Below are 25717 nucleotides of genomic sequence, written 5' to 3'. Positions count from 1 at the left end.
ATTTCAAAGTAAGGAATCTGGGCTTAATCGAATAAACATTAGTATACCTGTACATTATTTTGACCAAGACTGCAATGAGTCTAAGCTTAGGAAAAGTAACCTGGCGGGATGGATATAAGGGGAGACAAACTGAAATCGGATGTAAGACCATCAGCTAGGTCTAAGATTATTATGAGAATGAAAAGGGATATGTAAAAACAAACGAACAAAAAAAGCAGACCTGCCCAAAGGTGGCATTTAATCCAAAGGATTAACTGGACAAGCACAACGAAAAGTCCACATGAAAATGACAGTAAGAAACAACTCCACTTAAAATTCAGTGAATATAAGGCAAACAGCAAAACCTTGAAGAGAATTTCAGCAGAGACGATGAAAGAAATGGCATAAAGAATGACATCCCCCACTTCAAATTATGCACTACTGATCACCTATTAAGTGACAAGCACTTATAAAACAGGATCTTGGCTCCATAGTACTCACATTCACTTTGATTCGTGACCAAAACTTCAAAAAATTAAAAGAAAATTAAACATGTACACATTATAAAAATGTTTAGTGGGGGAAAAAAAATCTTGGTTTTAAAATCTACGATGCCACAAACATACTACTACTTTGAACACAAGCTAGTTAGTATCCTACAGAGCTCCATTTACTAGTTAAGAAGGCTCTGAAAGCTACATTAAAAAAAAAAAACTTCATGCACACTCTTTGATGATAAAACAATGAGTTTCTGTACACCCTGATATTCATAAACATACTGAATTACTGGCTTTTGAAATAAGAACATAATAGATATGAATTCTGTGGCAAGGCAACCTTATTTTAGGGACAATTCTTTCATGGACAATTCTACCATACTTAAAATCAGACTAAGCATTTAACATTTCTCTAAGCTTTCTTAAAGTCTCTGAGCAGAAAAAGAAAAAAAAAATGTCAAAATGTAAACTATTTACCTCTGGAAGATGAGATTGTGAGTTTTTCACCTTTTCTTACATATTTCCTACAATAGATATTTTTGAACATTGAATTCACATGTCATGGACATATCTTTGAAGAAACCCTGGGTGCTACAGCCTAGACTTCAAGAGCGTGAGAAAAATGCTTCTAGCACATGACTGCATGTCAACGCGTGGTAATACATTCATTCTGCATTATTTTGGACAAATTTGGATCCTCAAAGATCTAAGTAATCAGGTTTTGAATTAAAACATCTAAAAATGGACAGTCTATCCAATCATGAGCTCCTCCATGATAGAGGACTTAGCTATTATGTAGGTAGTTTAGCAAAATAGAAGGTTGAGTCAAAGGCAGTGTGGTGTGGTGTGTTTGGGGTCATAGACCTAATTGAATTCCCAGCTCCCAACATTTAATAGCTATCATTTACTCAAGCATATCATTTAACCTCTGAACCTCAGCTTTCTCATCTATAAAATGAAGACAACACCTACCCTACAGAATTATCGTGCCAATCAATGCTAATGCATAAGCCTGGCATGCAGTAGATGCTCGAAACACAAAGTTTTGTTACTTTTCTATACTCACTCCTACTCAAGATCCAATGATCCTGTGATTAAAAGCAGTATGCTTTTAATTAGCTTAGGGTGACATAACAGAACCAAAAAGTATTACTAACAGAGAGGCATCCGACTCTTGATTTCAGCTCAGGTTGTGATCCCAGGGTCATGGGATGGGGCCCTGCATCAGGTTCCACACTGAGCATGGAGCCTGCTTAAGATTCTCTCTCTCCCCCTCTGTCCCTCTCCTCCACTCATGCTCTCTGAAACAAATCTGAGGGGTGTCTGGGTGATGCAGTTGATTAAGTGTCCAACTCTTGATTTCAGCTCAGATCATGGTATCACAGTTCTTGAGTTTGAGCCCTAGGTCCAGCTCTGCACTGTCAGCTTGGGATTCTGTCTCCCTCTCTCTCTGCCCCTCCCCTACCTGCTCTCTAATTATATAAAAAATAAACTTTAAAAAATAAAAAAAAATTTTTAATTAAAAACAGAAGTATTACAACTAGAAAATTAGTCTTTCCTTAATCTGTATATTGATTGGCAACACCTGGGAAGATATCTCATTCCTTCCCCAAATCAAGATCAGCACTACTGCTCTGCCTAAGCCAAGGAAACTAACACAGGAAGGGGAAAAGAGTGGAACACAGAAGACAGGAAAGTGGGAGAGAATAAAGATCTGGGCTCCAAACTAGAAATCAATACTATTGCCTTTATCGAGGTAATGAGATTTCTACAGAATAAATAAATGTACCAGAAATGTTAGGATTTCTAGTTGTAAGCCAACCTTGTTTATTTGCAGGAGATTCAACTAGCTCAAAATTAGAAAAATGGTATTCAATAAATACCCATGAACTAATATGTACACATTTTATTTCCTAACCGAAAGGTTTTTATAAATAGGCTATGTTAGAAACTGGAATACTACTGTATAAGTTGTAGGATCATCAAATAATCTTTTGTGTATTTTGTTCCTGAATTAAGAGGTGTGTTTAATTCCATTACATAAGCCAAAAAGGTACTATAAAATCAGATCTTGCCAGGAATGTTCCATGCCCCTTCTATTCATTCATACCTACTTTCAAGCACTTAGAGAAGAAACAATCCATTTACAACAAAGACAACCACCTCATGCATTAAAAACAAAAAAACAACAACAAAAAAAAAACAAGGGAAAAGCTAGTCATGAGGCACCACCACGAGGGCAGGGACTTTTGCCTTGCTCACTGTTGTCTCCACAACCATCTAGAACCTTACCCAGCGCATAGTAGTTGGACACTAACTACTTGCTGACTGGATTAATCACTCTTCGAAGAAATAATTCCGGGAAACCAAAACAAAATTATTTTCAATGTTAATGGTTTTTCTTAAGGCTTGGAAGAGTTCTACTGTTTTATATTTTTTCCAACTACTCTAATGGAAGAGTACTTCAAAAGAAAGAAAAGAGGTTTTCTACAGAAATATATAATACATATATGTGTATGCATATTTGTATTTATAGACAGAATTATATATAAGACTATATTGCCCAAACTAAGCCAAAAATAGATAAACTTGGAAAAAGCTTTCTATAAAACACTGTTTCAATATAATTTTATTAGCAGTTATTACATCAAAATTCACATTTATAGGATCCAAAGGACTGTCTTAGAAAATTCTAAAGTATATGTAATAAGATTTCAACAGTAAGATACAACATATTCTCATTATAGCACAGCCCTTAAAAAGTCAAGAATAATACTGAGAAGTAAGTGCAGTTCTATCAAGAACTAGAAATGAATTCTGCGTGCAGAGTGTCACTTAAAGCGAAGTTCCATGAATGTATAACATACTTCTATGGATGTGAATTTCAGTGGCAAACATCATTGGCTTCCAAACTGACACTAAAGGAATTTCCAATCAAAACACAAGCACAGTGGCTTTCATCCAATATAGAGCTATGACAATTCTACAAAGAGACCCTGAATCCTTAAGTACTTGTAGTATGATTTTTTGCTGTGACACTAGTACAAAACACATCAACTCTAATGCATAGATTCTGACACATTATGACAACAGAATACTAAAGATAGCCTTTTCCTAGATCAGAAAATGCTGAGTTTTCCAGTGTAATAAACGCTGGTCATTGCTGATCTAGTGAAATTCTACATCCTCCAGCTTGAGCAGTATTGTAAGATTCACAAATATTACATTTCATGCCTAATATATGGAACTGGACAGTAGATCTCCCATTGCAATCATTGCAGAGAATCTGAAAAGTGAAGAGAATTCAAATTAAGTATATTAAACCTTATAGATACAAAGTGGCATTGTCTGCCCAAAACAATTCCTCAAAACTCATACTGAAGAACTGAAACACATATAGGTAAGTCTAAACATTTCCCCAAATAGAAATGTCTTTTATTTATTTTCTGAAAATTCTAAGAGGGCTACTAAGGTAGCTTTGAATTTAGAAAATGAAAGTGTAAACTTGAGTCAAGAAGTCTTATTTTAAAACTGTTCCCAAATAGTATATAAATAGTACTGAGCATAAAATTTAACATAGGCATTATCAGATTGACAACTATATTTACAGTTCAAAACAACATACATGATTTCATTATTCTTCCTTGACACTTGCAAAATTATCTTAGTTAATAAAATCTTCACACTTATAATATTTTTTTGCTTATTCTTTAGATTTAATATACTAAGCCGTCAATCTTCTATGCCTCAAAAATAAAGTCCAAAGAAGCAGTTCTTAAAATTTAGTTAAAAAATAAAAGGTTTTGGCTCATCCCCAAAATGACAGTAAGAGGGGCACCTGGGTGGCTCAGTAGGTTGAGCGGCCAACTTTGGCTCAGGTCCAGATCTCACAGCTCGAAGGCTTGTGAGTTCAAGCCCCACATCAGGCTCTGTGCTGACAGCTCAGCGCTTGGAGCCTGCTTCAGATTCTGTGTCTCCCTCTCACTCTGCCCTCCCCTGCTCATGCTCTGTCTCTCTCTCAAAATAAGTAAACAAAATGAACAATAAATAATAAATAAATAAATAAATAAATAAAATGACAGTAAGATATCACTTGAGAATTAATCTCTTCTAACACAAAGATCCCAAAAAATAAAAAAGGTGTTAACCTGAAAACAGATCAACGCATTAGTATGTAAGAAAAGCATTAGCTTTAGAATACTCATACCTGTTTTCTTAAATTCCACATGAGTGAAATCATACAGTATTTGTCTTTCTGATTGACCTATTTCACTTAGCATAATACATTCTAGCTCCACCCACATCTTTGCAAATGGCAAGATTTCATTCTTTTTGATGACTAATATATGTGGAATTTAAGAAACAGAACAGATGAACATATAGGAAGGGGTGGGGGGGATGGGGAAGAAAGGGAAACAAAGCACAAGAGACCCTTAACAACAGAGAACAAACCGAGCGTTGATGGAGGGACATGGGTGGGGGATGGACTGGATGGGTGATAGGTACTAAAAAGGGCACTTGTGGAGAGCATTGGGTGTTGTATTTAAGTGAAAAATCACTGAATTCTACTCTTGAAACCACTGCGTGATATGTTTACTAAAATTTAAAAATAAATAAGATTAAAAAAATAGAATAGTCATACCATAGTAAATAGAAAACTTCCAAGTTTGTTCAAAATTATAATTTGGAATACAATCTGAATGTAGAAGGATTAGTGGTTGCCTAGAGCTAGGGGATTGGGGAATGACTGCTAAAGGGTATGGGATTTCTTTGGGGGGCAATATCCTAAAATTGACGGTGGCTGATGTTTGTACAACTCCAAGAATATACTAAAAAGCACTGAATTGCACACTTTAAATGGATGAGTTACACGGCATATAAATTATATCTCAATAAAGCTGTTATTTGAAAAAATGACCTACATGGAACAAAGCACACTGAAGCCTCTAGTAAAACATCACGTAATTACCAATTAGTATTCCAAAAGCAATCCTTCATTTACCTTACTAACAATTCAATTATCCACATGAATAAAAAGGGTAACGAACATTAAAAAACAAAAAGTAATCTTCTTCAGAAATCAACAAATACGTATGCCTGAAATAAAATTTAAAATAATTAGAAATAAAGCATCATTAAAAACATCAGACCAGTAATTCACCTCCACACCATTACATGACTGACTGGCTCTGACAAGTAATACGTAAATAATTCAGAATAAAGTTTCTGCCTGCCATCTAGTGTTGGGAAGATTGCATAAAGGTATTCTTAGAATTTTTTTGGTCTGGTCCTTTGAATTTAAAATTTATATTTTGTCCTTCCCATTAATCATCACATTGGTGTTTCTGCCAAAGCAGTATTTTTTAGACAGATTTGAGCAAAAAGGCAAAAATAAACAAGAACATCAACTAGGAACCTGAAAAGTTTTAAGCATTGATCGTACTCACATCCACAGTCATGTTCTGATATTCTGATGGCATAGGAGTCTGTGCTACCTCATCATCCAGCTGTCTCCAGTACCTAGTCATATCTAAAGCAGAGTGCATACATAATGGACATCTGTAGCCTCTAGAAGAAACAGAGAGGTTATTTTCCAAACATTTAACAAGGAGTATATCAACTCAGGTATACAAGAGGATGCATGCTAACTGGTACATAAACCATCCAAAACAGAGCATTATTCTGAATTTTAAGATGATCAGTAGATCCATGGTATTTTTTAAACCTACTCTTTTTCCTCAGCTCTCTAAAATTAGAAGGAATCAGCCCGTATTCTTTGTAGAATATATTCAATATATTTTAAAAGCCAATTAAGCTACTTTCTAACTAAATGACCTCAATTCCTTAATATAGTCAGGCAACTTAGATCATTATTTTCTCTCTAAACATTCTGAAAAAGTTCCCTTCTATCTGGCTCTTATATTAAATTAAAATTTCTGCTTCTGAAAATACATTTACACAGTCTCTTCTATCCTAACTACTCTCATCTCATTGTAACATCCTTTCCCCATAATAAAGTTTCTGCTTTAGATAATCTTGTTACCAGCTTTCTTTGCAGATGATTATCCTGGGCCAATATACTGACCTAACAGGATTCTGAGTGACAATACCTCAGCAATCTTACAATGCTATCGATTGCCTCTGGTACAGCCCATGCCTCCTGTTAAGCAAGGCCAGAAAATAAGAGTCTCTTGAAATGAGGGATGAGATAAGGCATACTGCAGACATGGGGGAAAAGGTGCAGTCCTACATACACAAGACGCTTTGCCCAGTTTACCACTATGCATTTACCCTGCCCATCTCAACATAAATATGTCACGCCCGACACAGTGTGAGGAACAGAGCTGGCCCACTTCCACATCCCCGAAAAAATAATAAATCAGCATCTTACAATAATTAATTTTTAAAAATCCCAAACACTCACTCTTTCAACATTTCTTCATAACACGTTCTGAAAAAAATATATAACATTGTTTCAGTAAAACAAAAACTATCTCCACTATTTTCAATTTTGAGAGAAAAAACACAAAATTCCTTTACCTATGTAAAAGATGTCCACACGGCAAGACATGAGCAACAACACGGGATGTGTGAATGTCCTGTAAAGGAAATAAATGTTAGTGCCTGCATGAAGACAATATAAACATCCACATATCTTAAATTCAACAGGGAATATTTCCAAAGCAAATGATATTTTAAGCTTACCTCCAAACATATTGGACAATTCTGCCGGGAAACATTTTCAATACACTGTTTAAAAGAAAAACTCAAATTACTAAAAACTTAACTAAATGGAAATGACAGATTTACTAATAAAAACAATAAAGGAAACAACACTACTAACTTACTACAGATAATAATTTACAATACATGTTTCTTATATGTCAGATAAGAACTGAACAGCTAACTCACATAACTATTTCAAGCTTTGCACATTACCTGAAACAATGAAATTGCTCAGTATATCTTAATTGTTCAAATTATCTTCATTTTACACATAAGGAAAATCAGTGAATCAAGATTTACCAAAGATGCAGAGAAAATAACTTTTGGAATCTATTTTATATGTGTTTTGCTCCAAAGTAAACTACTTAATAATATCGATAATGGTAAGAGTTCATATTCTTGAAATTTACTACGTCATATACTAAGTACATTACCTGCATTAGCTCAGTTAAGTCCCACAACTCTAAATGAAACAGGTACATTACCCCATTTTACAGATGAGGTATTTGAGGTCTAGAGAAGCTGAATAACTTCCAAAGTCATTTGCCAATAAGAAGTGGAACGGTTTTTGAACTCCAACAGGCAGCCTCCAGTGTCAGAGTTTCTAACTTGACAAGACAGTGTATGATTAAATGGGGGAAGGTAAGGGGAAGCGCCACGCCATGGATGATGCCCAGGTTTTTTAAGTAAGCACCTGAGTACATGATAGGACCATTTACTAAAATACAGACAATAAGAAATAACTGAGAAACAAGACAAAGATACCACAAGAGAAAATGTGTATATAGTTTTTGAAAGATAACACGGCTATCACCCCAACTCAAATCTGTAAAACCAAACTCAATCTTTTATCTCCAGCAAATTTACAATCTATTTATCCAGTACCTTAAAAGCAAGGGCTAAAAACCTTGGGAGTCTTTACTCAGCCCCATTCTTTTTCCCTTATTCATTGTCACCATATCCCAAATGTTCATTATTCATCTCAATTTATCTTAATACTTGACTATTTTAGGCTAGTTATTATCTAGTACCTATTTTTAAAAAACCCTCATTAATGTTAACTATACTGGAATTAAAATTTTTTAAATTTTAAAAATCATTAGTCTCTCTGTTCTGTGATGTTTATTAGATTTTTTTCTAAATAATGAAAAATAATTTTAAAGGAACTGGTATCATGATATAATTACTATATCCAAATTAAAAATATTTCTAACTATGAAAGAAAACCCAAAAATATTTTCTGAATTTTCTTGGAATGCTGTTACATTGCTATTTCTTCTATACTGTGCATTTTCACTTATTCTTAAAACCAGTATCAATGAGAAGAATCCATTACTAACTTACTTAGAAGTTGTCAACAGTATGCTAATAACTGATATAAGTATTCTTACACACTATGAAGAAGAAAAAGAACTGTAGATCAGATATTCTGAGGCATAGATCTGAGGACACCTACTTAATACTGCTTAAGAAGAAAAAGCAACAGAGTTGTACTTGGTAATATCCGAAATTAGCATGCTTCCAAACATATTAGGATTTAAGCTAGTTTTCAAACACAATACAATATTTTTTAAATTACACAAACTTAGTTATATACCTTGTGCTTTCCTTGGAGATTCATAGCTAGACATAAGTTACATTTCAAACAATGGAAAAAATCTTCCTTTGGACCAATCCTAAAAATACATGTGAAAGTCAAAAGATTAGATTCATTTTTACAGAATGGTATCTATCCAAGTCTTTTTTCCTACAAAAATCTACACACACACACACCCTTTGGGCTTTATTTTTTACATAAATGGATTCTTTCTCTATATCCTGTTCTCTGACTTTTTCTTCACTTAACAACATATCCTGAAGATTATTCTATGTCTGTCTATATAGAACCACTTCATTCCTCTTCATAATTACATAGTATTACATAGTATGGATAGACCATATTTTTTAAAGTATTCCCTCATATAATTTACTATCTTTAGTTAATACGATGATATAAAATACCTATCTTTATACAAACATCACTTAGTCTATCTGTTGATAATCTTTCATAAGATTTCTAAAAGTTAAACTATGGGTACTGAGGGTACTGCACCACTGGTTTTGATACTGACAAAACGACTTTCAAAAAGACAATACTAAATTATACCCGCACTAACCACGTATGACAGCACCTGCATTCCCTGCACCCTAGTGAACACTGGTTACCTATATGATAGACAAATACAAGATGTCATTTTAATTTGCGTTTCTCAGATTATGAGACAGGAAATATATTTTAATGTTTATGAACCATGTGGATTTCTACTGTAGATTGCCTGTCCATGTGCTCTTTTCATTCTTCTGCTAGGGTATTTGTCTTTTACCATTTTTTTTTAATTTTTTTTTTTAATGTTTTATTTATTTTTGAGACAGAGAGAGACAGAGCATGAATGGGGGAGGGGCAGAGAGAGAGGGAGACACAGAATCGGAAGCAGGCTCCAGGCTGTGAGCCATCAGCCCAGAGCCTGATGCGGGGCTCGAACCCACAAGCCGTGAGATCGTGACCTGAGCCGAAGTCGGACGCTCAACCAACTGAGCCACCCAGGCGCCCCTGTCTTTTACCATTTTAAAGCAGCTGTTTATATATCCTGAATATTAACCTTTTTCATTTGTATACTTACAATTTTCTGGTGTGTGACCAAGATTATCTTGATTTACATATTTTGTCATACAGCCATTTTAATTCTATGTATTAAAAAGCCATTGATATTTTCTTTTATGGCTTATGCTTCTATCTCTTAATTAGGAAAGACTTTTGAAACCTCTAGGTCATAAATATATATATACCTCTAATACTTATGGCTTTTAATTTTTATATTTTTCTTTTATCCATTTGAAATGTAAAGAGATATGATATAGAGAAATTGCTAGTTGTCCCCAAATTTTTATTTTCCCCTTCTTACACAACAACAGAACACTCAGGCACAGGGCTGTCCTGAATAAAGACTACTTGCAACTTCCCTGGAGGTTGTGAACAGAAGAGATAAACGAAAATTCTGTGTTACGTCCTTAAAAGGAAAGCTCAACAAACCCTAAACACAAGCAACATGAAAAAAAACTCTATCATGGATCATCATAATCAAACTGCTCAAAACCAAAGATAAAATCTTAAAAGCAGCCGGGGGGGGGAGAGACTTTATAGTGGAACAAAAAGAGGATGACACCAGATCTCTCACTGGGAACAATGCAGAATGTATATCCACGAAATACGGCAGAGCAACATTCGGTCAGCCTAAAATTCTATATCCGACAAAAATATCTTTCAAAAATGAAAGTAAAATGAAGAGGTTTCAAACATACAAAAACCAGGAGACTCCGTTTAAACAAAAACAGTCAACTTGGCGTCAGTACATAGTCACAGTTAGAGGTGACCTGGCAGACTCTGCAGCAGTGTCTCTCAAACTTCACCTCAACACACAGTAAGTACTTTTACATCTTGACCCAGTTCTCCCTTCATTTACACATATACACACACACTCGAAATGCTAATGAAAGTTCCACATAACAGTACTTATCCTTACCATGTATTTATCTCTTTTTTATGCTTTTTTTTAAAACGGTGGCGGGGACTAACTAGATTTGCTTCCGTTTAAAATAACTACTCTAAATAATATAACCTCTTCACTTCCATCCTCAACTCCAGTCTCTATCTGTCCCACCCCCTCACTCCATCCTTTCACTGCCTTTTCTTAGGCTTGGCTATTTATTTATTTCTACCCAGACCATTCTGATCTATTCAGCCTCGGCCTATCTCTGTTAAAACTTTACTGAAACATTCCTAAAATTAAGACCACTCCAATCCCCATAATCGGACAAACTCTCTAGCAGTGATTGCTTATTAAGCCCATTCTTCCACAAACAGAATAGAAATTTAAGAACAAGAATCATGCCTTCTATACTCTAGTGCTCTACACATGACAAAGATTGGTCTGATGCTTATTTAATAATTTGCAGAAATGTGAAAACGCACATCCTTCTCTTACAGCATCATCTTATTAGATGTTATATTTCCCCAAATGTAGTTACAAACTTACATCTTCTTAAACTTTAAAAGTAATTCTCATTATTTAAAACATATAAAACCCAGAAGAACATGAAACAACAAATATACCAACAAATACCTAAAATCACTCAGGATCACAGCACTCATGGATAACTATTGCTAATATTTTGGTATGTATAATATCCTGACAGATAATTTTTATGAATCATTTTCCCAATCCCTAAATATCATTTAAGAACATTACTTTTGATATGGGCTTGCAAATTAACAATCTCCCAAACATACAGGTTGTTTTTCATTTTTCACTATTATACTTATTGGTACAAGACTTATACTAAACAGAAATCTTGGTTCATATCTCTATTTCCTTGGGATAATCTCCTAAAAATGGGATTATAGAGTCAAAGGGATGAAACATTTTTTTAGATCAGAAATCAGAACACCAAAACCACATCTGTTATATCATACTCTCATGGTAAGTATCATGGTGCTTATCTAATAACACTAAGAAATTTTATTGCCCCATTTATTAAAAAAAAAAAAAGCTCATTCTAGTACATTTCAGTAAGGATATATGTACCTTCTGCCAAAAAATTGGATGTCTGCCCCTAATTAAAGAAAAACTGAAATCCTATCTTTTAGGGCACATCACTCTTTAAGAGAATTACCACCACACTCAAAAGATTACCTAACTATCATGAAACTATTTTAAAATATAAAATCAGGAATAACATATCACTAACTCTAAGCAGTACTGATTTCCTTACAGTGATTACTGCCTAAAGACAATAATCGTCAAGCTCATACCTCCAGACCAGAGCCAAGCCTAGAGGTGCCTTAAGCGCCAAGCACAAGAAATCAGATCACCCTTGCCTTGCAGCTTTGTTTAATAAGCTAAAAGCAATAACTAAATTTCATAATATACTGAAGACAAAAAATACTTGTCTTTAATATCCAAAAGAGGAATCACTGTAAAAGATTATCAAAGAAGGTTAGCTACAAAGTGAAAAGATTGATATTTATGCAAATATATAAGAACTCATACATTCAAATGACATGATTTTTTTTTTTTAATTTTTTTTTTTTCAACGTTTATTTATTTTTGGGACAGAGAGAGACAGAGCATGAACGAGGGAGGGGCAGAGAGAGAGGGAGACACAGAATCGGAAGTAGGCTCCAGGCTCTGAGCCATCAGCCCAGAGCCCGACGCGGGGCTCGAACTCACAGACCGCGAGATCATGACCTGGCTGAAGTCGGACGCTTAACCAACTGCGCCACCCAGGCGCCCCTGACATGATTTTTTTTAATGTTACCATGAGAGGGTAGAGTTTCCAAAAACACTGCTATTGCAAAAACATTTTTTAACCTGTCTTTTGATATTATTGTTGTTTAAAAAAATAGTCATTATCTGATGGTCATATGTCATTTCTGACTAAACACAGTATATGCCAATCTTATTTAATAGAGTTTGCTCCCAATATCTTTTAACAATCTGAAAAAAAATGAAGATGAACAGCTCTGAAAATCCCCAAGGGGGGGGGGGGTTGAATTTTCAGTGTGCCACTGGCACTCTGAAAGAACTGTACAAAGATGCTTCAAAGACCGGTGGGCGCCTGAGTGGCTCATTCAGTTCAGCCTCAGACTTCAGCTCAGGTCATGATACTGCAGTTTACAAAGTTCAAGCCCTATGTCGGACTCTGTGCTGACAGCTCAGAGACTGGAGCCTGCTTCAGACTCTGTGTCTCCCTCTCTCTCTGCCCCTCCACAACTCACACACTCTGTTTCTCTCAAAAATAAATATTTTTTGTTTCAAAGATTTTGAAATGTTTCAAAGATTTTTGAGATTTTTGAGATGTTTCAAAGATTTTTGAGCAATGACAACAGAAATAATGCCACCTAAAATACCTACTTGAAGTGATAACAATCCTTTAAAACACATACCATAGATGAATGGCCTCACTCAAAAAAAATGAACAATGTATTCCAATGAAAAAAAAAAACATGGATTCTTCATCTAGTCATTCAATAAGGACTTCAATTCACAGTATTTTGTTACATGAACCTAAACCAACCCATTTTGCTAAAAAGATGTGTGACAGCGTTCTTCCATCTTTTATTATGTTCGTACACCAAAATTTACTCAGTATGGCTGAGTAAAATGGACAAATGTTGAAGTATGTGCATAAAGCATTTGGAAGAGAATAGATGATGTAAAAATTGAAAAAATTCACAGGACTGACATTCTAGTAGGGATTTATAAATCTAAAAATAAAAAATATTTTGTTATATTGGAACTAAAATGATGGCCACCTTTAAATACAAGGTTTCAAAAACACTGAATTTGGCAATGCATAGACACAAGTAAGGATAAGCCAGAATCTTACTAGTGATGTATCTGAGATCTGGAATCAATATTACATTTTGATGGTACAAGTGCAAGAAGAACCAAAAGTAATTACAAGCTAGAACCTATTAGAACTATATCTAAAACCTAGAATCAGTTATTAACAAGATAGACATGTGCCAGATTCATGACAAGTGACCAGTGAATACAGTCAAGGGATATTGTCAAATTTAGTACATATCTTTTCAAAACTAGAAAAATATGGAATCAAAATTTGGATTTACAATGCTTAAATTCTTATTAAAATTTCCAATGCTGGGGCGCCTGGGTGGCGCAGTCGGTTAAGCGTCCGACTTCAGCCAGGTCACGATCTCGCGGTCCATGAGTTCGAGCCCCGCGTCGGGCTCTGGGCTGATGGCTCAGAGCCTGGAGCCTGTTTCTGATTCTGTGTCTCCCTCTCTCTCTGCCCCTCCCCCGCTCATGCTCTGTCTCTCTCTGTCCCAAAAAAAAAAAAAAAAAGTTGAAAAAAAAAAAATTTCCAATGAAGTTGTTTTTCGCCGCCTTTATTCTTACTTCTATCATTCATAATAATATATATAACAAAATATTTATTCTGTTATTTTAAAAGGTTTTAAAAACATACTTAGACGGTAAATGTTGATGACAAATTTTCCTCACATACAGAAAGGAATAACACCAAAAACATTCTGCTTAAGATGCACAGCCTACACATTACGAGCACACACTGTGTACATGGTACTCTCAGGTATAAAAATTTAAACTTTTGAAAATACCTTGATCTCATGAAGCTTAATATTACCAGGTATAGGAATTTAAAATTTGAAAATATCTTAACTTCACAAAGCTTAATGTATACAGGGTAGTATGAGATATGTATCCTGCAGTCTCAACAACTTGAGTCAACAAATTAACTATAAAATGTATTGATTCCTTTATTGTAATAGTGGTAATTAAAAGCTGTGTGCAGATCTGGCATACAAAATAACTCTGTACAACAGTGAAAATCAATTGGAGCTCATGAATCAAATAGGAGAAACCCTAGAAACAAGGCTCTGTTTCAAAAAAAAAAAAAAGCCACAGAAAAATAAACATAGCATGAGTTAAAAAAAATAAGCAAAACTAAACACATATTGTAAACTCCCACTCCACAATGGATAAAATAGCTTGTACAGGACCAAAGCTCCCACTGAGAACTACAAAGTCTGGATTCAAAGAAAACAAGCAATTTAAAAGCAGTAAAAAAAAAAAAAAAAAATCAACAAAGGGCTTAAAGGGTCAATATTCCAGATAGAAGGGAAATACACTGAGAAAAATCCAACAGTCCCTGCTTCACCCTCCTTGGGGGACTTGCAGATCCTAAACTATACTGTCAGAAACAAACAAGCTAAGCAGCAAGCAGCAGGTAAGAGGATATGAAGCCACGCAAACCCTCTGGCAGTTTCTCAGCTAGGGAGGCAAAAAACTGGGAGCCCAGATCCCATTACAAGAGTTGCCCTGATAAACTTTAAATCAAGACGCCTGAGGAAACATGTGCTAGGAGCCTGTGTTAGGGAAAACAAAAAAGAACAGGAATATAAATAAAACTTGGCCTCTAATCATCTCAATCTTTACTTATTTATTTTTTAATGTTTATTTATTTTTGAGAGAGATAGAGTACAAGCAGGGGAGGGGCAGAGAGAGAGGAAGACACAGAATCCAAAGCAGGTTCCAGGCTCTGAGCTGTGAGCACAGGGCCCAATGCGGGGCTCGAATTCACGAACCATGAGATCATGACCTGAGCAAGTCGGGACACTTAACCAACTGAGCCACCCAGGCACCCCATAATCATCTCAATCTTTAACTGGATTAGTAGGATCTGGCTCTACATGAACTGCTTGCCAAAAGAAAATTCTCTTTGGAGAATAATAAATAGCATTCAATTTTGTCCAACAACCAACTAAAAACAATATCAAGCATGCCAAAAGGCAGAACTAAAGAACCAAACACCAAAGGAGGAAAAACAGAAAACAGAACTGACCCACAAATAATCAACATATTGGAGTTATCAGACCCTGCCTTTAAATGACCAGTGATTAATATGTTGAAAGAAGAAAAAAAAATTTTTTCACCTGAAAAAATTAAAACTACAAAGGATGGGGGTGGGGGTGGGGCGGGAAATTCAATGTAAATTCTATAATTTTAAGAAAAAAACTAAAATTAAAAACTTAATAGGTTAAATAGCAGATTCAACACAGTATGACAGACACATCAGTAGGAACTAGCCAATTTAAGCATGAAGGGACAAGAGATAAATACAGAAAAAAAGAAAAATGTAAGAGACATATGGGACAGTGAAAAGGTCTACACCTAAAGTCCCAGAAGGGGCCAAGAGCAAGAGGCAGAAACATTATCTGAAGAAACACTGGCCAAGAATATTTCAAAACTAACAGAAGACATCAAGCCATAGATTCAAGAAATTCTACAAACTGCCAGCCAGATAAGTATCTCACACACCTGGACACATCATGGAAAAACTAAAAACCAACAACCTGAGGGGGGCACCTGGGTGGCTCAGTCGGTTGAGCGTCCAACTTCGGCTCAGGTCACGATGTCATGGTTCGTGGGTTTGAGCCCCGCATCAGGCTCTGTGGTGACAGCTCAGAGCCTGAAGCCTGTTTACGAATCTGTATACCTCTTTCTCTGTCCCTCCCCTGCTCGTTCGCGCAGGCTCTCTCTCTCTCTCTCAAAAATAAATAAACGTTAAAAAAAAAAAAAACCTGAAAACATTAAGAGGGGGATAAAAGATTGCCCTCAAAGAGGCACTAATAATCCTGACAGGCTATTTCTGAAACAGAAACCATGGCACCAGAATATTTTTAAAGTGCAAAAAGAAAGTAATTCTATACTCAGCAAAGACAAAATTTTAAAATGAAAATAGACATTTTCAGAGAGACGAAAAACTGACGGAATCTGTCACCAGCAGAGCCTCACTGGAAGTATTAATAAAAAGAATTCCTGAAGCCAAAGGAAAATAATCCTGAAGATGAAAGAAATGTAGAAAGGCAAGAAGAGCAACAGAAATGGTAAATATGTAGGTGAATGTAAGAGAATACATTTGAAACAATGTCTTACAGAGTTTAAAATAGCGTAGATTAAAAGACATGACAAGTACACGTAAAGCCTCTTAGTTAAGGTTCTTACACTGTCCAGAAATTATAAATGCATTACTCTAGTAAGCCAACGATGTATAATTTCTAAGATAACTACCAAGAGAATAATGGAAGAATATATCTCTAGTAAGTTTATAGAGAATAAAAATGAAACTTAAAACACGGGGCATCTGGGTGGCTCAGTCGGTTAAGTGGCCAACTCTTGATTTCAGCTCAGGACATGATCTCATGGTTTGAGGGTTCAAGCCCACATCATGCTCTGCACTGACAGTGTAGAGCCTGCTTGGGATTTTCTCTCTCTCTCTCTCTCTCTCTCTCTCTCTCTCTCTCTCTCTCTCTCTTCCTCCCTCCCTCCCTCCCTCCCTCCCTCCCTCCCTGCTCCACCCCTGCTCACATTCTCCCTCAAAATAAAATAAACTTTAAAAAATATTTAAAAAATAAAGTAAAATAGAAAAATTGCCAATTAATCCATAAGAAGGCAAGCGAGGAGACGGAAAAAAAGACAGATAAATACTAAAGGGATAGAAAATACTAAACTTGTCGACTAAACTGTAAAATTGTACATTTAAAATTTATATATACAATTATATTAATAAGACTAAATATGCTAATTAAAAGATAGCTTTCATTAAACTGAATAAAAAAATTCAACTACATTCTGCATACAAGCTACATGCCTTAAATGTAAGCATACAAAATGTTTGGGATAAAAAAATAAAAACGGGGGCACCTGAGTGGCTCAGTCGGTTAAGTGTCCAACTTCAGCTCGAGTCATGATCTCCTGGTTTGTGACTCTGATCCCCGCATCGGGCTCTCTGTTGTCTGCAAGAGCCCACTTTGGATCCTGTCTCCCTCTTTCTGCCCCTCCCCCACTCTCCCTTGGTCTCTCAAGAATGAATGAATGAATGAAAAGAGACATACATGCAAAAACTAATCAAAAGAAAGCTGATATAGATACAGTAGCTCTTAAGGCAGAAAATATAACTAAAGATAAAAAGAGACAATGATAAATCAATCACAAAGGAAAACAGAACAATTCTATGTAAATACATAAAATACATAACACCTTAAAATATATAAAACAAAACACAAAAGAGCATTTACTATAGGATCCCCAAAGCTCAAAAGAATAGTTACCTTCAGAGGAGTGTATTTATTGACTTGTAGGGGGCATGAGAGAGGCTACTACAGTGCTATGAACATTCCATTTTTTGATCTGGGTAGTGATTAAAAAAATGTTTTCATAAGTAAATTCATAAGATTGTTTATGACTTCTACATCTTTTGGTATGTTTGTTATCCTTCCTTAAAAACAAACTACATAAAAGCAAGTGATTTAAAATATTCTAGACAGTGGTTATGGAAAAAGACTGATATGGAACACCTGGAGCTTCTACAGTATTGGTAACAGTTTTCTTTTGTTAAGTAGGCTTCTTGCCCAGCACAGATCCCCAACTTGGGGCTTGAACTCACCACGAGATCAAGACCTGAGCTGAGATAAAGAGTCAAGATGCTTACCCAACTGAGCCACCCAGGAGATCAAGACCTGAGCTGAGATAGAGAGTCAAGACGCTTAACCAACTGAGCCACCCAGGTGCCCTGGAAACATTCTATTTCTTAAATTGAGTGGCTGAGTTATTGTATTAGTATAGTTTACAACAGGGGTGCCTGGGAGGCTCAGACGGTTAAGGATCTGACTCTTGAGTTCAGCACAGGTCAAGGTCTTATGGTTTGTGGGATCAAGCCCCACATTGGGCCCTGCACTGACAGTGCTGAGCTTGCTTGGGACTGCATATGCACGCTGTCTCTCAAAATAAACGTTTTTTTAGAAAGTATAGTTTATAATGTACACAACGTTACATATATGTTTTTGTATGTAATGCTCAAAAATTTTTGGAAAGAAAAAAATTCCTATATGACAACATGTCTGTAGTAGCTTGTCAGTGGGAGACTAGACTGTAACTTATTTTTATTCTTTCTACTTTCTCATATTTTCCAATTTTTATAAAATCATCCTATACTTTCTGATAATGTTTTTAAAAACTAATTGTAAAAAAAAAAAGAAAACTCTACCCTAATTTTCTATTTCAGCTGCCCACAAAACACATTATATAAAAGCATATTTTACATCCAAAAGTTACAATTTAAATAGCCACACAATAGTTGATGGGCTAATTAAGTGATTACTACAAAAGAGGCATGAAAATATTTTTCAGAATAACAGAAATGTTTTTTATCCTGACTGTATTAGTAACACAGCTATATATATTTGTCAAACTTACTAGACATTTAAATTGAAGGCATTTTATTAGATGCAAGTTACATCCCAATAAAGATTTGAGGGGCGCCTGGGTGGCGCAGTCGATTAAGCGTCCGACTTCAGCCAGGTCACGATCTCGCGGTCTGTGAGTTCGAGCCCCGCGTCAGGCTCTGGGCTGATGGCTCGGAGCCTGGAGCCTGTTTCTGATTCTGTGTCTCCCTCTCTCTCTGACCCTCCCCTGTTCATGCTCTGTCTCTCTCTGTCCCAAAAATAAATAAACGTTGAAAAAAAAAAAAAAAGATTTGAAAAACTATTATTGCCCAGGTACATTAGAATAGGAAAAGAACATTTTACATACAGTACCTACAAATTCCACAATTTTCACAATGATACTGCTTCTTGTCTTTGTCAAAAAGATGGCATATACTGCAATAATATTCTCCAAACAATGTGCTACATTCTTCACAAGTCTGTTGGGCCTAAAACAGATACATGTAATTAAAAATTGGACTAAATTTATCAAAACATTTTGTATTATCATTTAAATATCCAGTTTGTTACAGTATATGCAGATTTTTACAAGGTTTTAAACATTTAAATCAAAGATATTGCTTAGAATTAAAGAAGTCACTTGCAATACCAATTTTTTTTAAGTCACCTTAACATTATTTAGAAAGAAAATAGAAATGTGGTAAAATCTTACGTGTTGGATTTTTTCACAGTTTATGCACTGCACTTCCTTTACTTTAAAGCGATCTAGCTGATGATCTTCATTGTTATCATGACACAACCGACAAGTATAAAGTTTGTCACAACAAGGTGCCTAATACCCAAGGGGGAAAAAGAGTTATAAAAAGAGAAAAACAAGTTTGCAACACAAAAAAAAAAAAAAAAAAAAAAAAAAAAATTTCTTCCTCCTCCTGGAACAAGGTCAAAGAATACAACCAATGGATTCGTTTGTAAACTAATCCTAAACATAACTTTTCACTGTTTCTTAGCATATTTTAATTATTCCCTTCAACATCTATGTCTGTATTAAGTTGAACATAATCTGGTCCTTAAAGATAAAGGAATCATGAAGAATGGAAATCCCTAGACTGAAGAACTAATCTCACAATACCCTAAACTCATTCTCAGCCTTAAAAGCAGGCAGGCAATTTCTTCTTAGACATTTCCAGATAAATTCACTTACCTACTTAACCCCTTAAACATTAAATATCATAAAAATTACATATATTTTAATTTGCTTGTGTTTATTAATCATCAGCTATATGCTTGATATTTTAGAGGATGCAATAAAGGTAAGAGATAGTCGTTGTTTTCAAGAGTGGTAGACTAGCAAAATCTATTCTCTCCTTCCCAGACACAATTGCCCAGCTTTATTACAGTTCCCAGCTTTCTTTGATTTCAGCTGTGGCCAAATGACTAAGTTCTTACCAAAAGAATACAAGCAGAAATCAGTGCCACTCTTGGGCCTGAGTATTATGAAACTGGGCATGCCTCCTCCTCCACGCTCCCTTTCTCCTTTCCATCAGATGAAACCTGGACATAGCAGCAACCCACCTGCTGACTGTATGCCCTAAAGCAGGGCAAAATACAGTGGGGAAAACTTGTCCCTGAAGTGATCATGTGGAATAGTCTTATTACCAAACTGGATAATTAACCTTGAAATTGTTAGGTGGGAAGAAATAAATTCTATTCTTTAACCTACATTACTGTTGGGCCTTTTTGTTACCATTAGTAACTTAGCTTTATCCTAAATAGTATAGTACACCAAAAAAAGTTTCCAAGCCAGTAAGCTCACCCCATAGTTTCCAGTATACTGTGACCTTCCAGATCCACTCATTTCTGAAGATCTTACACCATAATTTACCACAATACAGTTCATCCCTTAAAGATTTTAACACTTAACTGGTACCCTTTCTCTCCCAACACTACTCTTGTCCTACATCTTAGTGATCTGCACATCCACCACTATAATCCTTCCAATACCATGAACTCTCAATTCCTTGACTTTCTTACTTCCAATGACCTTGTCCTCCAACCCTCCTCAGCCACATATTCTCAAGGTCATACCAAAGAACAATGGTTCTCAAATGTTTTGGTCTCAGGACCTCTTTACACTCTTAAAAATTATTGAGATTGGGGTGTCTGGGTGGCTCTGTCTGTTAAGCATCTATCTGACTCTTGGTTTCAGCTCAGGTCACAATCTCACTGTTTTGTGAGTTCGAGCACCCTACCACCCCTACTTTGGGTCGCTGATAGTGTGGAGCCTGCTTGGGATTGTCTGTCTCCCTCCCTCTCTGACACTCCCCCACTTGTGCTGTCTCAGTCTCTCGAAATAAACTTTAAAAAAATTACTGATGATCTCAAAGAGCTTTTGATTATGTGAATTATATCTGACACCATATTATAAAATTGAAAGGTTTTTTAAATATTTATTACTTCTTTTAAAAATAATAGTAATGAACCCATTACATATTAACATAAATAACATTATTTTAATGAAATAACTACTTTCTCCCAAAATAAATGAATTCTCATTTCTGCTTCTGTATTTGGTTTAAGTATATGAAGAAACTTTGGCCTTCCACAGATATGTAGTTGGAAAAAGGAGTATTTTAACAGCCTTTGCAAGAATACTCATCTCTGATACTACAACAAAACTCAACAATTCATAAATCATTAGTTGTAACACGGACTCTGAAATTGTATGTGAACTTTTCTCCGTTACATCAAAATCCATTGATCTATCTTGCACTCTGAATGGATCTTTTACCCACGCATTGGTCATTTGGAAAATATCAGTTCACTGAGTTCTATAGCTCTTTCAAATGTTCACAAATTTTCCATGCAAGATAAAAAAAAAAATCGTGCTTGTTAATATCACTACCGATCTCATCAGAAAAGTCTTTAGGTACTGGGGCACTTTCAAGCTTACAGAGAATAATCCAAGTTTTCCAAAATTCTAATTTTGGGGCACCTGGGTGGCTCGGTCTGTTAAGTATCCAACTTAGGCTCAGGTCATGATCTTGTGGTCCATTAGTTTGAGCCCCGCGTCGGTCTATGTGCTGACAGCTCAGATCCGGGAGCCTGCTTTGGATTCTGTGTCTCCCTCTCTCTCTCTCTGTCCCTCCCCCACTCACACTCTGTCTCTCTCTCTCTCAAAAACAAACATTTAAAAAAAGTTTTAGGGGCACCTGGGTGGCTCAGTCGGTTGAGAGTCCAACTTCAGCTCAGGTCATGATCTCGTGGTTTGTGAGTTCAAGCCCCGTGTAAGGCTCTGTACTGACAGCTCAGAGCCTGGAGCCTGCTTCAGATTCTGTACCTCCTTCTCTCTCTGCCCCTCCCCCGCTCACGCTTTGTCTCACTCTGTTTCTCAAAAATAAATAAACATTAAAAATTTTTTTTTTAATTTTAATTCTAATTTTTACATGACAGCTTGAATTTTATTACTGTCAATGATCTTCCTTGCAATGACAGTTTCACTTCTCTCCTTTTCAAAAAAATGTCCACCAAATACTCAAATTTGAAAAGCCAGATTTCAAGTAAGAAATGTTCCACAAGAAAGCTACTAGTTCAGTGCACAATCCAATTGCATAAGAACTTTCCTCACAATGACCATCTAATTTTAGTTTGCAGAAGTTCTTTTTTTTTTTAATTTTTTTTTTTTTCAACGTTTATTTATTTTTGGGACAGAGAGAGACAGAGCATGAACGGGGGAGGGGCAGAGAGAGAGGGAGACACAGAATCGGAAACAGGCTCCAGGCTCCGAGCCATCAGCCCAGAGCCTGACGCGGGGCTCGAACTCACAGACCGCGAGATCGTGACCTGGCTGAAGTCGGACACTTAACCGACTGCGCCACCCAGGCGCCCCAGTTTGCAGAAGTTCTTGATGAAAACATCCCATTTCATCAAACATGTAAAAAACATATAAAAAAACATGTATTCAAGAGCTGAGATTTTATACAATTTTATCAATGACATTCTTAAGTGAAACTTGCTATTTTTTTTTTTTTTTTAATTATAGGTGTAGCACAGGTCAGTGCCACTGTCTTCATTTTGCTAGGGTGCCAGCAATTTTAATCACCACTTTTGCATACACTGAGAAAGAATACATCTTAGTATTAGAAAGTAGTTTTGACCTAAAAGGGCCTCAGGAATCACAGGGTGGGGGGTCCATTCACCACACTTTGAGAACCACTGCTCTAAGCAACTGAATCTTGTTTCTATCTTAATTTCAAGCATGCAATTCTTTAATCACTACTTCCTCTCTTCCCAACTCACGTCAATTCTTCCCTTGCACATACTCTAGTTCCTTCCTTCTCTCTTCCTCTACATATCTAACCAAAACCCCAAGTCTGGTTAAATCCAATTCTCTCCTGTATAGGAACAGCTAGATATAGCTGAAGAAAAGGGACCACTGGTGTCACTTCTAAGTCAAAATCACTAATAAAATATGAGTTTTTACTATACTTCCCTAGTTGACTCCCTCATTCTTCTACAATCTAGGACCTAAAATCTGGGTGATTATTTCACATCTCTTTCTTTACAGCTTTTCCTCCACCCTTACACTCTGCTGATACCTTGCTTACTTCACTACGAAAATAGAAATAATCAAAAGAAAACATCCTACCACAAACTCTATCAACCAACCTACTTGCAAATGTACCTAATACTCTGTCCTCTGTTCCATGTTTTTACGTAAGGCCAACTCCTCCACTTGTGCACTGGATCCCATCTTTTCTTTGATTACTCAAGGGCAGTAAGTGCTCCTACAGTTTTCTCTTTCCCTCCTGCATTAAAAATGTTCTCACTTTACTGAGTCATTTCCAAGAGTACAAAAACATGCTGCAATACCTCCCATTTTAAAGATTAAAAAAAAAAAATCTCATGATTCTAAATCTCACAGCAACCACAGTTGTTGTTTTGGGTTTTTTTTGTTTTTTGTGTTTTTCTTGGTGGTTTGTTTTCTTGCACTCTTTCGCAACAAAACTCCAAGCATTGTCTATAAAGACTATTTCCAGGGGCACCTGGGTGGCTCAGTCAGTTGAGCGACCAACTTCGGCTCAGGTCATGATCTCACGGTTTGTGGGTTTGAGCCCGGCATTGGGCTCTGTGCTGACAGCTCGGAGCCTGGAGCCTGCTTCTGATTCTGTCTCCCTCTCTCTCTGCTCCTCCCCCACTCATGCTCTGTCTCTGTCTCAGAAATAAATAAACATTAAAAAAAAAATTTAAGATTTCCAGTTTAACTACTCTCTCTCTCTCTCACCCACTCCAATCAGGCTCTGTCCCAATCTCTCCACTGAAACTTCTCTTGTCAAGATCACCAGGGACCTCCTCATCCAATTTAAAGTTCAATTTTCAGTTCTTATCTTAATCAAACAACAGCATTTGATTTAGTTGATTACTTCCTCCTTAAAACTCTTCACTTGGCTTCTAGTATTTAAGGAAGGAGCAAGAGCGGGCAAAAAGTATTTGATACTCAGGGTCAAGTATCTAAACTCTATGAAACTCAGACATATTTATGTAGTTTCTTGGGGGAAAGGGCCAAAATGTTGAATTCAGTTCCAATCATCAAGTTTCAAACAGTAGCGTCAGCGGAAATGGAATCATAAGGACAGCCTTCAATTTGCTTACACAACACTTGGTGAATGACTGAGAAAGTTTCATCCAGTGCTGTGGAGGAACTTCACCAAGCCTGGCCTAAAAGAAGGCTTTAAGTGGTCTTTACAGGCCTCATACTTTTTTATGAAACAGTAACTCTATCAGCCGTACTGTACAAATGGAGCACCTGCTCAAAAGCACTGAGCTATCAAGGGGCAGCGCTCTGACTTGTGGGTAGGGCTGTGGGACGCCAAAGCTCACGCTTTCTTAAAATCTTCAAACTGCTTCTTGCAACAACAACAAAATCAGGAAACTCTGAGCGGGTGCCCATTTAAAAAGTTCTAGACTGACCAGCAATTTTCCTCAAAGTAAACGGCAAAAACAAGAATATATGTATAGTAGGCACTTTCCTACCCATAATCTCCTATTTAGTGGCAATCACACGGCTGGCTTTCCATGTCACAAAAGCATTTTCTCCTCGGCAGCCTGAGGTTCACTCACCGACTCTAAAATGAAGCTGGCGAGCGGTAAAACTGTTACTACAGTAGCTGAAATCGTATTCCGATTCTCCACTCGCTTAGTCCTCTTTCATTACTTCATCACACACCTGAAAGTCATCCTGGGGAAAAGCCGGCCCAGGCCCGACGCTGCCTCAGTCTACTTCCAGTAGCAAAAGGCTAAACCCGTTGATACAGCGACTGATGTGCAAGCCTCGGCTCTTCCCAAGCAAAAAGGACTTTGCTTACAAAGTAAGACAAGAGTACGGGTGCGGCCTGTGGTCGCCCTGCCAAAACGTTCTCTACAGCGGGAAACCAGTTCGAGGTGGAGGAGGGATCCTGACAAACAGCTTAGCCTCTAACTTCAGCCCAAGCCTAATCGCCTGGCCCACTCCGCCCCCGCCCGACCCGGCGGCAGCCTGTATGGGAAGAGCCCATTGAAGTCATCACCTTCAGGAGACATCCTCTGTCATAGTGCTTGCAGCCCCGCCGCCCTTGCTTTTGGCCGCGGGCGCCATCTTCCCGCGCCGAGGCCGCCATCTCCTCCATCTCCCCTCAAACTCCACGGACCCTTCCCCCAGGATGAAAACCACGCC

The 25717-nt window shown here is 36.7% G+C and overlaps 1 protein-coding gene across 4 annotated transcripts; it reads right to left on the bottom strand.

Annotated features, from left to right (window-relative positions):
* Positions 1-3087: 3087 nt before the first annotated feature.
* Positions 3088-25710, bottom strand: RCHY1 (ring finger and CHY zinc finger domain containing 1). Of its 4 annotated transcripts, XR_890242.4 has the most exons (10): positions 25572-25710; positions 19721-19840; positions 19381-19496; positions 8800-8878; positions 7182-7226; positions 7017-7075; positions 6901-6927; positions 5924-6044; positions 5479-5573; positions 3664-3762 (listed from the first exon to the last, which is right to left on the bottom strand). XR_890242.4 is itself a non-coding variant. In XM_003985283.6 (9 exons), the coding sequence occupies exons 1-9, from the start codon at positions 25668-25670 to the stop codon at positions 3634-3636; spliced, it is 795 nt and encodes a 264-aa protein (XP_003985332.3). In that variant the 5' UTR covers positions 25671-25710; the 3' UTR covers positions 3088-3633. The 4 variants fall into 4 exon arrangements, 3 of the variants coding, with proteins under 3 accessions (XP_003985332.3, XP_019684917.1, XP_019684916.1); XM_003985283.6 differs by lacking the exon at positions 5479-5573 and having other exon boundaries at positions 3088-3762; XM_019829358.2 differs by lacking the exons at positions 5479-5573; positions 19381-19496; positions 19721-19840 and having other exon boundaries at positions 3088-3762; positions 25572-25708.
* Between the last annotated feature and the right edge of the window lie 7 nt (positions 25711-25717).

This window comes from Felis catus, chromosome B1 (genome assembly GCF_018350175.1).
Source record: "Felis catus isolate Fca126 chromosome B1, F.catus_Fca126_mat1.0, whole genome shotgun sequence".
Classification (NCBI taxonomy): domain Eukaryota; kingdom Metazoa; phylum Chordata; class Mammalia; order Carnivora; family Felidae; genus Felis; species Felis catus.
Note: the sequence above shows the minus strand (reverse complement) of the source record. Positions and strands in the feature narration are given on the sequence as shown.